This window comes from Salvelinus sp. IW2-2015, linkage group LG16 (assembly GCF_002910315.2).
Source record: "Salvelinus sp. IW2-2015 linkage group LG16, ASM291031v2, whole genome shotgun sequence".
NCBI classification, from domain to species: Eukaryota; Metazoa; Chordata; class Actinopteri; order Salmoniformes; family Salmonidae; genus Salvelinus; species Salvelinus sp. IW2-2015.
The window spans coordinates 22,490,332-22,505,398 of record NC_036856.1 but is presented as its reverse complement, the minus strand read 5'-3'; the positions used below and the strand labels follow the sequence as shown (position 1 = coordinate 22,505,398).

At 41.5% G+C, this 15,067-nt stretch overlaps 1 protein-coding gene across 6 annotated transcripts; it reads left to right on the top strand.

Annotated features, from left to right (window-relative positions):
- Window positions 1–1,385: 1,385 nt before the first annotated feature.
- LOC111976141 (zinc finger protein 100) lies at window positions 1,386–14,249 on the top strand. Of its 6 annotated transcripts, XM_070447607.1 has the most exons (8): window positions 1,401–1,466; window positions 2,117–2,169; window positions 2,814–2,902; window positions 9,384–9,472; window positions 9,601–9,804; window positions 9,881–10,108; window positions 10,417–10,531; window positions 13,292–14,249. In XM_070447607.1, the coding sequence occupies exons 4-8, from the start codon at window positions 9,413–9,415 to the stop codon at window positions 14,008–14,010; spliced, it is 1,326 nt and encodes a 441-aa protein (XP_070303708.1). In that variant the 5' UTR covers window positions 1,401–1,466; window positions 2,117–2,169; window positions 2,814–2,902; window positions 9,384–9,412; the 3' UTR covers window positions 14,011–14,249. The 6 variants fall into 6 exon arrangements, with proteins under 6 accessions (XP_023860665.1, XP_070303709.1, XP_070303705.1 ...); XM_024004897.2 differs by lacking the exons at window positions 2,117–2,169; window positions 2,814–2,902 and adding an exon at window positions 4,242–4,312 and having other exon boundaries at window positions 1,386–1,466; XM_070447606.1 differs by lacking the exon at window positions 1,401–1,466 and having other exon boundaries at window positions 1,473–2,169.
- The last annotated feature ends 818 nt before the right edge of the window (window positions 14,250–15,067 follow it).

Genomic DNA, 15,067 nt, shown 5'->3' with positions numbered 1-15,067 from the left:
TCTCCTTCCAGACTCACATTAAGCATCTCCAATCCAAAATTAAATCTAGAATCGGCTTCCTATTTCGCAACAAAGCCTCCTTCACTCACGCTGCCAAACATACCCTCGTAAATCTGACTATCCTACTGATCCTCGACTTCAGTGATGTCATTTACAAAATAGCCTCCAACACTCTACTCAGCAAACTGGATGCAGTCTATCACAGTGCCATCCGTTTTGTCACCAAAGCCCCATATACCACCCACCACTGTGACCTGTATGCTCTCGTCGGCTGGCCCTTGCTACATATTCGTCGCCAGACCCACTGGCTCCAGGTCATCTATAAGTCTTTGCTAGGTAAAGCTCCACCGTATCTCAGCTCACTGGTCACCATAACAACACCCACCCTTAGCACGCGCTCCAGCAGGTATATCTCACTGGTCATCCCCAAAGCCAACACCTTCTTTGGCGGCCTTTCCTTACAGTTCTTTGCTGCCAATGACTGGAACAAATTGCAAAAATCGCTGAAGTTGGAGACTTATATCTCCCTCACTGACTTTAAGCATCAGCTATCTGAGCAGCTTACCGATCGCTGCAGCTATACATAGCCCATCTGTAAATAGCCCATCCAACTACCAACCTCATCCCCATATTGTTATTATTTACTTTTTTGCTCTTTTGCACACCAGTATTTCTACTTGCACATCATCATCTGCACATCTATCACTCCAGTGTTAATTTGCTAAATTGTAATTACTTCGCTACTATGGCCTATTTATTGCCTCACCTCCTTACTCCATTTGCACACACTGTATATAGATTTTTTTATTGTGTTATTAACTGTACTTCTGTTTATCCCATGTGTAACTCTGTTTGTTTTTTTCACTGCTTTGCTTTATCTTGGCCAGGTCGCAGTTGTAAATGAGAACTTGTTCTCAACTAGCCTACCTGGTTAAATAAAGGTGATTTTTTATTTATTTTAATGACAGCCTACCCCGGTCAATCCCTAACAACGCTGGGCCAATTGTGCTCCGCCCTATGGAACTCCCAATCCCGGCCAGTTGTGATACAGCCTGGAATTGAACCAGGGTCTGTAGTGATGCCTCTAGCACAGAGATGCAGTGCCTTAGACCGCTCCGCCACTCGGGAGCCCATCTTTAATGAGTAGGTGTCGGAGGATGGGAATAAATAATAAATTATGAATATATAATAATGTAATACAATACCACCTCATTAAAGGTCTGTTATTCTTGGTACATTGGTCTCTATTTCATAATCATTCAAGCTAGGCCTTTTCGTTATGTGACACAACTGTAGGGCGGTAGGATTCACTTTCATGTATACCCAGTAGGTGGTAGTAAAATAGGAAAGTGTTTTCAAACTCGGTGGTAGTTTGGTCTTTTCGAGTTTCCGTATATACAACCACAATAATATTCCACGACCCTCCGATACTCCTGTTAAGCATCCATGTAACTAACTACCGAAAGGTAAGTATGTTTTATGTATTTATCTAAACATATGAGCTTTATAATATTGCCATTTGATGACAAGTTGGGTGTGTAGCTAACTATACGAGCCATCTGTTTGCCAGCTATAACTAATCTAGTTAGTTAGCTAGTTAGCATAGGGCAATTCCACTTACTAGTGCTTAACATTTACATTTAAGTCATTTAGCAGACGCTCTTATCCAGAGCGACTTACAAATTGGATACAGAAAGATGGTGCTAGTACTTTATAACAAAGGGTGTAACGTTAGCTATAACATTACATGTTTGAAAACTGTAGGTATAAGACCCCATAAGGACCGACATGTGAAGTTCATAAGAGCATATTGGGTGTCAAATGAAGGCAAACAGTGTCTCTCTGTGTGTGGTCCGTCATAATAAAATGTAGCTGGGATATCTTGGTGGATCTATCCCTCTTAGGACGTTTCGAATACAACACATCCACTTGATGGCGTTTGAATATGAAGAGGGTCTCTGATTGGCAGGAGAGGGACATACAGTTGTGTCCTTTCTCAAATGCAGTTTTGAATGGGTGAATCAATTGATTGCTATCATCTTGATACTAGTAGTTCCATAATAAAAATGGATTCCATTGCATTCCATCGTTCATTCCACTCATGTATTATTCACAGATTGTCACCATGCCACTGACAAATTATGAAAAGCAAAGGAGAATTATGAGGAGGTAAAGTAGAAACATAAAAATGAATACATGTTTGAGAAAATCACAGGCTAAAAGCCCAAGAAAATAGATTTATTGTGTTGAGTTTTATTAATTACCCTTTCAGATGTCCATACAAATTGCTAAGTTATTACCTTGATGAGAGCATAAATGACATATTTTCTTCGTCTTTGTACCTATTCAGGCTACATCATCATGAATAGAATTACATTAAAATCCATAAGTATAAGTATTTGTGTAGTACAAATCAGGGACCCAGGATGTCATTCTGTTACCAGTGTTAATCCACTTCACTTAATGTAGTTTGATAATCAAAAGTTTTTTTCAAACTAAAGTTGACTTTAAAGCAGACTGCCCATTCTTTCTGCAGACATCTTTGAATCTGAGCAGATATATATTGAAGCCCATTCCCGCCACTGCAAATTAATAAAATGTTCGGTAATATCTCAAAATGTTGAGATATAATGTCAAACATTTTAAGATACTAAATCTAACTCAAGAGTTTGAGATGAATATGTATGAACTTTCCAATTTGTAAGTCGCTCTGGATAAGAGCGTCAGCTAAATGACTTAAATGTAAATGTAATAGTAGACCATACTTATAGGATATGTTTCTTCATTTGTAACATTGTGTGGGAATTTCACAGGTGGCTCCACAGGTCCCAGAGTGGTGGGTGGGGGGGCTGTTTTCCTGGGACCCAGAGTTTTTCCTGATCTGGTAGGCTAACCTAACAAGGTAAAACTCTGGACCCTAAACAATAACTGCGATTGTGAATTACAACTAACAGAGCTCTGAGCTTGATTTATGCAGGTGTACATTTCACATTATTTTTGGGTTGTAATCATATTTTAATGCTTGCATGAATATGACGCTGAATATATGTTCATGTCATTGTCACCAATCAACTGCATTACACTAAGAAATAATTAAAATTTAGATGCTAACGAATGCTAACCGTAAGTTAATGTATCTGATGGTTAGCTCGCATGCTAGCAGTGACTGCTACGTTCTAAATAAGTGTTTGCAACAATAACAGCTAAATTTATTCTAAGCGACTGTCTTTAACAACAGTCCAAACAACATGTAGGGCTTTTAGACATTTATTAGAACATGTACAGGCAAACCACTAGTCTCTCATGATTGAAGCCTGTATCATTGTTGCTAATATTAGCAATGCTAGCTAGCTAAGTAGCTAACCCAGCTGCTGCATCTGAAATAGTGTTTTCAACAATAACAGCCAAATACAGCCTAAGCGACTGTCCAAGCAACCATCCAACAACACTGTGGCTATATACAGGGAGTCAATGTGCGGGGGCACCGGTTTGTCGAGGGAATTTAGGTAATATGTACAGTTGAGGTCAGAAGTTTACATACACCTTAGCCAAATACATATAAACTCAAGTTTTCACAATTCCTGACATTTAATCCTATTAAAAATTCCCTGTCTTAGGTCAGTTAGGATCACCACTTTATTTTAAGAATGTGAAATGTCAGAATAATAGTAGAGAGAATGATTTATTTCAGGAAGTCCAGGATCCAGTTGCAGAGGGAGGTGTTTAGTCCCAGAGTCCTTAGCTTATTGATGAGCTTTCAGAGCACTATGGTGTTGAACGCTGAGCTGTAGTCAATGACTAGCATTCTCTCATAGGTGTTCCTTTTGTCCAGGTGGGAAAGGGCAGTGCTGGAGTGCAATAAGAGATGGCATCTTTGGTGGATCTGTTGGAGCGGTATACATATTGGAGTGGGTCTAGGTTTTCTGGGATAATGGTGTTGATGTGATCTATGACCAGCCTTTCAAAGCACTTCATGGCTACAGATGTGAGTGCTATGGGTCGGTTGTCATTTAGGCAGGTTACCTTAGTGTTCTCGGGCACAGGGACTATGGTGGTCTGCTTAAAACTAGAGGTCGACCGATTAATCGGAATGGCCGATTAATTCGAGCCGATTTCAAGTTTTCATAACAATTGGAAATCGGTATTTTTGGACATCGGTATATATATTTTTTTAAATGTACACCTTTATTTAACTAGGCAAGTCAGTTAAGAACACATTCTTATTTTCAATGACGGCCTAGGTGGGTTAACTGCCTTGTTCAGGGGCAGAACGAGGAGCCTGCCTGTTACGCGAATGCAGTAAGAAGCCAAGGTAAGTTGCTAGATAGCATTAAACTTATCTTTATAAAAAGCAATTAATCAATCATAATCACTAGTTAACTACACATGGTTGGTGATATTACTAGTTTATTTAGCGTGTCCTGCGTTGCATATAATCGATGCACATTCGCGAAAAAGGACTGTTGTTGATCCAACGTGTACCTAATAGAGGTCGACCGATTATGATTTTTCAACGCCGATACCGATTATTGGAGGACAAAAAAAGCCGATACCGATTAATCGGCCGATTTAAAAAAATAAATAAAATAAAAAATAAATAAAAAAATAAAATGTATTTATATATACAGTGGGGAGAACAAGTATTTGATACACTGCCGATTTTGCAGGTTTTCCTACTACAAAGCATGTAGAGGTCTGTCATTTTATTCATAGGTACACTTCAACTGTGAGAGACGGAATCTAAAACAAAAATCCTGAAAATCACATTGTATGATTTTTAAGTAATTAATTAGCATTTTATTGCATGACATAAGTATTTGATACACAGAAAAGCAGAACTTAATATTTAGTACAGAAACCTTTGTTTGCAATTACAGAGATCATACGTTCCTGTAGTTCTTGACCAGGTTTGCACACACAGCCAGCAGGGATTTTGGCCCACTCCTCCATACAGACCTTCTCCAGATCCTTCAGGTTTCGGGGCTGTCGCTGGGCAATACGGACTTTCAGCTCCCTCCAAAGATTTTCTATTGGGTTCAGGTCTGGAGACTGGCTAGGCCATTCCGGGACCTTGAGATGCTTTCTACGGAGCCACTCCTTAGTTGCCCTGGCTGTGTGTGCGGGTCGTTGTCATGCTGGAAGACCCAGCCACGACCCATATTCAATGCTCTTACTGAGGGAAGGAGGTTGTTGGCCAAGATCTCGCGATACATGGCCCCATCCATCCTCCCCTCAATACGGTGCAGTCGTCCTGTCCCCTTTGCAGAAAAGCATCCCCAAAGAATGATGTTTCCACCTCCATGCTTCACGATTGGGATGGTGTTCTTGGGGCTGTACTCATCCTTCTTCTTCCTCCAAACACGGCAAGTGGAGTTTAGACCAAAAAGCTCTATTTTTGTCCATCAGACCACATGACCTTCTCCCATTCCTCCTCTGGATCATCCAGATGGTCATTGGCAAACTTCAGACGGGCCTGGACATTCGCTGGCTTGAGCAGGGGACCTTGCGTGCGCTGCAGTTTTTTAATCCATGACGGCGTAATGTGTTACTAATGGTTTTCTTTGAGACTGTGGTCCCAACTCTCTTCAGGTCATTGACCATCCTGTCGTGTAGTTCTGGGCTGATCCCTCACCTTCCTCATGATCATATTATGCCCCACGAGGTGAGATCTTGCATGGAGCCCCAGACCGAGGGTATTGACCTCATCTTGAACTTCTTCCATTTTTCAATAATTGCGCCAAAAGTTGTTGCCTCTCACCAAGCTGCTTGCCTATTGTCCTGTAGCCCATCCCAGCCTTGTGCAGGTCTACAATTTTATCCCTGATGTCCTTACACAGCTTTCTGGTCTTGGCCATTGTGGAAGGTTGATCTGTTTGATTGAGTGTGTGGACAGTGTCTTTATATACAGTAATGAGTTCAAACAGGTGCAGTTAATACAGGTAATGAGTGGAGAACAGGAGGGCTTCTTAAAGTAAAACTAAACAGGTCTGTGAGAGCCGGAATTCTTACTGGTTGGTAGGTGATCAAATACTTATGTCATGCAATAAAATGCAAATTAATTACTTAAAAATCATACAATGTGATTTTCGGATTTTTGTTTTAGATTCCGCCTCTCACAGTTGAAGTGTACCTATGATAAAAATGACAGACCTCTACATGCTTTGTAAGTAGGAAAACCTGCAAAATCGGCAGTGTTTCAAATACTTGTTCTCCCACTGTATATATATATATCATACACACACACACATTTTTGTAATAATGACAATTGCAACAATACTGAATGAACAATGAACACTTTTATTTTAACTTAATATAATACACAAATACACACACACACAGCTCTGAAGTGACAATGATACTGAAGAGTCTGCTTAGGAGACAAATACTCCCAACTTTTTAATAAAAAATAGAGTTTAAGTGTGATGAATGTTGAAAACAAAAACTGTAATTTCTATATGCAGGAAAATCCTATTTTAATAATGGGCATGGTAAGAATTGACTACCAAAGTGCGAGTCATAATTCCCATGACACCTTCTAGCAAAATCTGAAAGCGGTTCCTTCATTTATTCCATAGGATATTTTTTAGATTCACTTAAAATAAGGTCTGTGTTTCGTGTAGGCTTACACCACCTTTCAATTTTATAACTGTGTAGATATCCATAGGACAAGGTAACTCTGATCAATATTGGCTAAATATAAGCGAAGATCATTTTTTTTTGTAGAGTGGATTATAAAAAAATGTTGACAAACGTTACCTTATCCTAGTGAGATTTACACTGGTATCAAAACGCAGAGGCGGTTTAAGCCTGCACGAAACACAGACCTTATTTGAAGTAGATCAGACATTCTCTATGGAAGACATGAGCGGTAAAATAACGAAAGAACCCCTTTCAAGTTCAGCCGCAAGTTATACAGGAATTATACGCGTCTACTATTTCTCTCTAAACTATATACCTTTGGCTAATCCGGAAACTATCACCTCGAAAACAAAACGTTTATTCCGTTCCGTATTTTATCTAACGGGTGGCATCCATGAGTCTAAATATTCCTGTTACATTGCACAACCTTCAATGTTATGTCATAATTACGTAAAATTCTGGCAAATTAGTTCGCAAAGAGCCAGGCGGGCCAAATTGTTGCATATACCTGACTCTGCATGCAATGAACGCAAGAGAAATGACACAATTTCACCTGGTTAATATTGCCTGCTAACCTGGATTCTTTTAGCTAAATATGCAGGTTTAAAAATATATACTTGTGTATTGATTTTAAGAAAGGCATTGATGTTTATGGTTAAGTACACATTGAGCAATGACAGTCATTGATTGATTGTTTTTTATAAGATAAGTTTAATGCTAGCTAGCAACTTACCTTAGCTTACTGCATTCGCTAACAGCAGGCTCCCGTGAGTGCAATGTAATCAGGTGTTAGAGCATTGGACTAGTTAACTGTTAGGTTGCAAGATGGGATCCCCCGAGCTGACAAGGTTAAACTCTGGCGTTCTGCCCCGTTCCTAGGCCGTCATTGAAAATACGAATGTGTTTCTTAACTGACTTGCCTAGTTAAATAAAGATTAAATAAAGGTGTAAAAAAAAAAACGATTTCCGATTGTTATGAAAACTTGAAATCGGCCCTAATTAATCGCCATTCCGATTAATCGGTCGACCTCTAGTACCTAACCATAAACATCAATGCCTTTCTTAAAATCAATGCACAAGTATATATTTTTAAACCTGCATATTTAGTTAATATTGCCTGCTAACATGAATTTCTTTTAACTAGGGAAATTGTGTCATTTCTCTTGCAACAGAGTCAGGGTATATCGCATCAGTTTGGCGCCTGGCTCGTTGCGAACTGTGTGAAGACTATTCTTCCACAAAGACAGCCAACTTCGCCAAACGGGGATGATTTAACAAAAGCGCATTTGCGAAAAAAGCACAATCGTTGCACGACTGTACCTAACCATAAACATCAAAGCCTTTCTTAAAATCAATACACAGAAGTATATATTTTTAAACCTGCATACAGTGGGGAGAACAAGTATTTGATACACTGCCGATTTTGCAGGTTTCCTACTTACAAAGCATGTAGAGGTCTGTAATTTTTATCATAGTACACTTCAACTGTAAGAGACAAAAATCCAGAAAATCACATTGTATGATTTTAAGTAACATTTGCATTTATTGCATGACATAAGTATTTGAAACACCTACCAACCAGTAAGAATTCCGTCCTCACAGACCTGTTAGTTTTTCTTAAGAAGCCCTCCTGTTCTCCACTCATTACCTGATTTAACTGCACCTGTTTGAACTCGTTACCTGTATAAAAGTCACCTGTCCACACACTCAATCAAACAGACTCCAACCTCTTCCACAATGGCCAAGACCGAGAAAGCTGTGTAAGGACATCAGGGATAAATATGTAGACCTGCACAAGGCTGTGATGGGCTACAGGACAATAGGCAAGCAGCTTGGTGAGAAGGCAACAACTGTTGGCGCAATTATTAGAAAATGGAAGAAGTTCAAGATGACTGTCAATCACCCTCGGTCTGGTGCTTCATGCAAGATCTCACCTCGTGGGGCATCAATGATCATGAGGAAGGTGAGGGATCAGCCCAGAACTACACGGCAGGACCTGGTCAATGACCTGAAGAGAGCTGGGACCACAGTCTCAAAGAAAACCATTAGTAACACACTACGCCGTCATGGATTAAAATCCTGCAGCGCACGCAAGGTCCACCTGCTCAAGCCATCTGTTGAGATGGGAGAACCTTCCAGAAGGACAACCATCTCTGCAGCACTCCAGCAATCAGGCCTTTATGTTAGAGTGGCCAGATGGAAGCCACTCCCCAGTAAAAGGCACATGACAGCCCGCTTGGAGTTTGCCAAAACGCACTAAAGGACTCTCAGACCATAAGAAACAATATTCTCTGGTCTGATGAAACCAAGATTGAACTCTTTGGCCTAAATGCCAAGCGTCACATCAAGAGGAAACCTAGTTTTGCAAAAATCTATATAATCCTGGTTTTGCTTTGTCATTATGGGGTATTGTTTGTAGATCGATGAGGGGGGGAAACAATTTAATCCATTTCAGAATAAGGCTGTAATCAAGGGGTCTGGGGGTCTGAATACTTTCCGAATGCACTGTATACTTGGGATATCGCTTTTCAACACTAAAAGTAAATAATCGCCAGACTGTTCGGGTGACTGTTTTTGTTTGACATACATTTCAAAGTGAAAAATATCAATCTCAGCATAATTCCGTTACTATGGAATTTCCCTTTGCTAACGTCAACATTGGTGCCGTTGTTGACTTTCATATGGGCTTTGTTGAGCCTTTTGATCTTATTTAACTTTTGGGTGGTTTGTTTTGTTTTTGACAGGTCACGAGTCTGTTCATCGTCTACTGAAGATGGATCCAATGGATAAATATGGGACATATGAAAGCAGTGGTCAACCAGAAGAGCTTTTTGTATGTTAAACCATATTTTATGCATTCTTCAAAGTGAGAAACAATTACATTTTACAATAGCTTAAACAATCCATTAACACGTTTTATTGGTCAAGTTGAGTTTATTCACCAACCATGTTCTGTTCTAGGATCACTCACTGCATTGGAGTGAGGTTAAAGAGGAGGCTGAAGAATGTCCGATTTCAGCTGTGTCGTTAGGAGTTGAAACATCCCAGGTCTGTCAAAAGGAGGACCCTGATGAACAAGATCCCTCATTTAGCACAGTTTCAGACATCTATGGAGTCACAGAGCAAGAGCGTGGACATAAAGGCATGACATATCTCAAAGTAAAGGTTTGTAGCTACTCAACATTTTGCAAGCCCACTTACAAGGCCCAGAGTTGTTAGAATTATGTTTTCTCTGTGTCAGGTGCTGCCTTCTCCAGTCCCAGTCAAAGAGGAGTCTGAAGAATGCTCCATTCTGCCAGTAGATGAAGAGGAAGTTGCCTTAATTACAGTGAAGAAAGAAGAGAATGAAGACTGGTTGAAGTCAGAAGATGAGGATGTTGTGAAAGTGCCAGTGCCTTGGGAACCATTGGAAACATCATCATCATGCTCAGATACAGAGGACAGTGAGATGGAAAGTGATAATGTGAAAGTGAGTTCAAGCTTTTAATAATGTACTTAGTGATGAAGGAAAAGGAAAAAAAAAGGAAACCGCAAACCGCACACAATAATGTACTTAGTGAAATACACACTTTGAGATGTTTTGTAGGGTTAGCTTCTTGTAGGGTCAATTTAAACGTTTCTTCATTCCACAAGTTGTTTTGACTGTTCTGCACCCTACCTATTAAAAGCTGTGTACCCCAATCCACAAACTTAGCTTTGGGGCCAAGTTAGTATTTCCCCAATTCTTGAAGGTAACTGACTTTCTGACTGAACTGAATCCTCTTCTCTGTTTCAAAGGACTGTGAAAACCATGAGAGTGACATTTCAGGAGGTTTAAAGATTGAAGATTGTAGCAGGATTGATCCAGTGATGATGCCAGTTACAGATGTGAAAGCTAATGCTGTCGATTTCAGTGAGTACCATTGGTGGGATGGGTTGCAGTTGTGGTGTAGATATAGCTGTGGGAAGTAGTTTGGGGGTGGGGGTGCTGTGATTGTTTTGCAGTGGGGGGTGCAGAATCTTTTTGGGGCCCATGCTGAAGACGTCTATATCAGTTCGCTAATACAGGGTTTCCCAAAAAAATTCAATCGAGGCCCCCCTTCCAGCATTGGGGAACATCCTTTTACATCAGCCTAAAACCCTAAACATCAAGCAATGCAAATGTAGAAGCACGGTGGCTAGGAAAAACTCCCTAGAAAGGCAAGAACCTAGGAAGATGCCTAGAGAGGAACCAGGCTCTGAGGGGTGGTCAGTCCTCTTCTGGCTGTGCCAGGGGGAGATTATAACAGTACATGGCCAAGATGTTCAAATGTTCATGGATGACCAGCAGGATCAAATAATAATAATCGCAGTGGTTGTAGAGGGTGCAAGAGGTCAGCACCTCAGGAGTAAATGTCAGTTGGCTTTTCATAGCCGAGCATTCAGAGTTAGAGACAGCAGGTGCGGTAGAGAGAGAGAGAGACGAAAACAGCAGGTCCGGGACAAGGTAGCACGTCCGGTGAACAGGTCAGGGTTCCATAGCCGCAGGCAGAACAGTTGAAACTGGAGCAGCAGCACGACCAGGTGGACTGGGGACAGCAAGGAGTCATCAGGCCAGGTAGTCCTGAGGCATGGTCCTAGGGCTCAGGTCCACCGGGAGGAGAGGGAGAGAATTAGAGCATACTTAAATTCACACAGGACACAGGATAAGACAGGAAAAATACTCCAGATATAACAGACTGACCCTAGCCCCCGACACATAAACTATTGCGGCCCCGTCCGACGATACCCCCTGACCCGGCCAACCAGGCAGGATATAACCCCACCCGCATTGCCAAAGCACAGCCCCCACACCTCTAGAGTGATATCTTCAAATCACCAACTTACTACCCTGAGACAAGGCTGAGTATAGCCCACGAAGATCTCCACCATGGTACGAACCCGAGGGGGGCGCCAATCCGGACAGGAAGATCACGTCAGTGACTCAACCCACTCAAATGACGCACCCCTCCTAGGGACGGCATGGAAGAGCACCAGTAAGCCAGTGACTCAGCCCCCATAATAGGGTTAGAGGCAGAGAATCCCAGTGGAGAGGGGGGAACCGGCCAGGCATAGACAGCAAGGGCGGTTTGTCACTCCAGTGCCTTTCCCTTCACCTTCACACCCCTGGGCCAGACTACACTCAATCATAGGACCTACTGAAGAGATGAGTCTTCAATAAAGACCTAAAGGTCGAGGCTGAGACTGCTTCTCTCACATGGATAGGCAGACCATTCCATAAAAATTGAGCTCTATAGGAGAAAGCCCTGCCTCCAGCTGTTTGCTTAGAAATTCTAGGGACAATAAGGAGTCCTGCGTCTTGTGACCGTAGGGTACGTGTCTTTATGTACAGCATGGCCAAATCGGAAAGATAGGTAGGAGCAAGCCCATGTAATCCTTTGTAGGTTATCAGTAAAACCTTGAAATCAGCCCTAGCCTTAACAGGAATCCAGTGTAGAGAGGCTAGCACTGGAGTAATATGATCACATTTTTTAGTTCAAGTCAAGATTCTAGCAGCCATGTTTAGCACTAACTGAAATGTATTTAATGCTTTATCTGGGTACCCGGAAAGTAGAGCATTGCAGTAGTCTAATCTAGAAGTGACAAAAGCATGGATTAACTTTTCTTGCGTCATTTTTGGACAGAAAATGTCAGATTTTTGTAATGTTACGTAGATGGAAAAAAGCTGTCTTTTGATATTGTCTTGATATGTTCGTCAAAAGAGAGATCGGGGTCCAGAGTAATGCAGAGGTCCTTCAGAGTTTTATTTGACATGACTGTACAACCATCAAGATTAATTGTCAGATCCAACAGAAGATCTCTTTGTTTCTTCGGACCTAGAACTAGCATCTCTGTTTTGTCCGAGTTTAAACGTAAAAGATTTGCCGCCATCCACTTCCTTATGTCTGAAACACAAGCTTCCAGTGAGGCCAATTTTGGGACTTCACCATGTTTCATCGAAATGTACAGCTGTGTATCATCTGCATAGCAGTGAAAGTTAACATTATGTTTCCGAATGACATCACCAAGAGGTAAAATATATAGTGAAAACAATAGTGGTCCTGAAACGGAACCTTGAGGAACACCGAAACGTACAATTGATTTGTCAGAGGACAAACCATCCACAGAGACAAACTGATATCTTTCCGCAGAAAAGATCTAAACCAGGCCAGAATTGTTCGTGTAGAACAATTTGGGTTTCCAATCTCTCCAAAAGAATGTGGTGATTGATGGTGACAATCATCAATTAGAATGACAATCGCAGTGACCGGGCAACAACTCTTACAATTCCAACTATTGAATCCTGCAAGATAATGTTCTTAATTATTTAAACTACCTTTTTTGCCAAAGCAGAGATGCTGAATAGTTGTTTTGCCTGCACTACAGATGTCTATATTGGTCCGCTAATACTAGTAAAAGGCCCAGTGCACTACTTTTGTGGGGTGGGGGTTTCTTCTAAAAATAAGAGTTTTTTTTGTATTAATATAATTTTTTCAGATTTTTCAGAGGGTGCTGCAGCACCTTCAGCATCCCTACTTTCTGCTGCTATGGGTGTAGAGATATAATAATGTGTTACATGTACAGAACACGTGGCATGTTTCATAGCTCAATAACTATGGTTCTATATTTGATGTTTTTTTCTATTTCATTTTAGGTGAATCTAAAGGGGGGTCCTCCTTCTACCCATGCCCCCATTGTACACTTGGTTTCACCATAGAACGTTTTTTCCATGGGCATCTCAAGAGGGCCCACCCTGAAGAGTACATTGCTCTGCTGAAGTCTGGGGAAATAATAGCAACAAAAAAGAAGTGTTCACAGCTGCCCCCAGCCACATGCCCGCAATGTGGCAAGAGCTTCTCCAATAAATATGTTATGGAAAAGCATCAGAGGAGTCATACAGGAGAGAAGCCATATCACTGTGCAGACTGTGGGAAGAGCTACGTCTTTGCTGATTCACTCAAAAAACATAAAAAAAGATGTGGGAAAGGATTCCGAAGACAAACCCATCTGACCAGCCATGAAACGATCCCCACAGGAGAGAGACCATATAAATGCTCTCAGTGTGGAAAAGGATACCGAACACCAGCCAGTCTAAAAGCACACCAGAAAACCCACCCAGGAGAAAAGCCTTATCAGTGCTCTCAGTGTGACAAATGTTTCGGCTTTTCCAGAGACCTTAAGAGACACAGATGGACTCACACTAGTGAGAGACCATATAAATGCTTTGAGTGTGGCAAAGGATTCGTCGAACAAACCCAACTGACTAGCCATGAGCTTATCCACACAGGAGAGAGACCGTATAAATGCTCTCAGTGTGCAAAAGGATACCGAAGACCAGCCCATCTAAAAAGACATAAAATGACTCACACTTAATGATTGCCTCAGGGGTAAGAAGTAATTCTACTGGCTGGAAGATTTGATAACTTGGAACTTTGATATGCCTGTAGAGTATATTAACTCTGGAACTTTGATATTCCCGTAGTATATACAGTGGGGAGAACAAGTATTTGATACACTGACGATTTTGCAGGTTTTCCTACTTACAAAGCATGTAGAGGTCTGTAATTTTTATCATAGGTACACTTCAACTGTGAGAGAAGGAATCTAAAACAAAAATCCAGAAAATCACATTGTATGATTTTTAAGTAATTAATTGGCATTTATTGCATACATAAGTATTTGATACATCAGAAAAGCAGAACTTAATATTTGGTACAGAAACCTTAGTTTGCAATTACGAGATCATACGTTTCCTGTAGTTCTTGACCAGGTTTGCACACACTGCAGCGGGATTTTGGCCCACTCCTCCATACAGACCTTCTCCAGATCCTTCAGGTTTCGGGGCTGTCGCTGGGCAATACGGACTTTCGGCTCCCTCCAAAGATTTTCTATTGGGTTCAGGTCTGGAGACTGGCTAGGCCACTCCAGGACCTGAGATGCTTCTTACGGAGCCACTCCTTAGTTGCCCTGGCTGTGTGTTTGGGTCGTTGTCATGCTGGAAGACCAGCCACGACCCATCTTCAATGCTCTTACTGAGGGAGGAGGTTGTTGGTCAAGATCTCGCGATACATGGCCCATCCATCCTCTCCTCAATACGGTGCTTGTCCTGTCCCTTTGCAGAAAGCATCCCAAAGAATGATGTTTCCACCTCCATGCTTCACGGTTGGGATGGTGTTCTTGGGGTTGTACTCATCCTTCTTTTCTCCCAACACGGCGAGTGGAGTTTAGACCAAAAAGCTCTATTTTGTTTCTCTCAGACACATGACCTTCTCCCATTCTCCTCTGGATCATCCAAGTGTCATTGGCAACTTCAGACGGCCTGGATGCGCTGGCTTGAGCAGGGGACCTTGCGTGCGCTGCAGGATTTTAATCCATGACGGCGTAGTGTGTTACTATGTTTTCTTTGAGACTGTGGTCCAGCTCTCTTCAG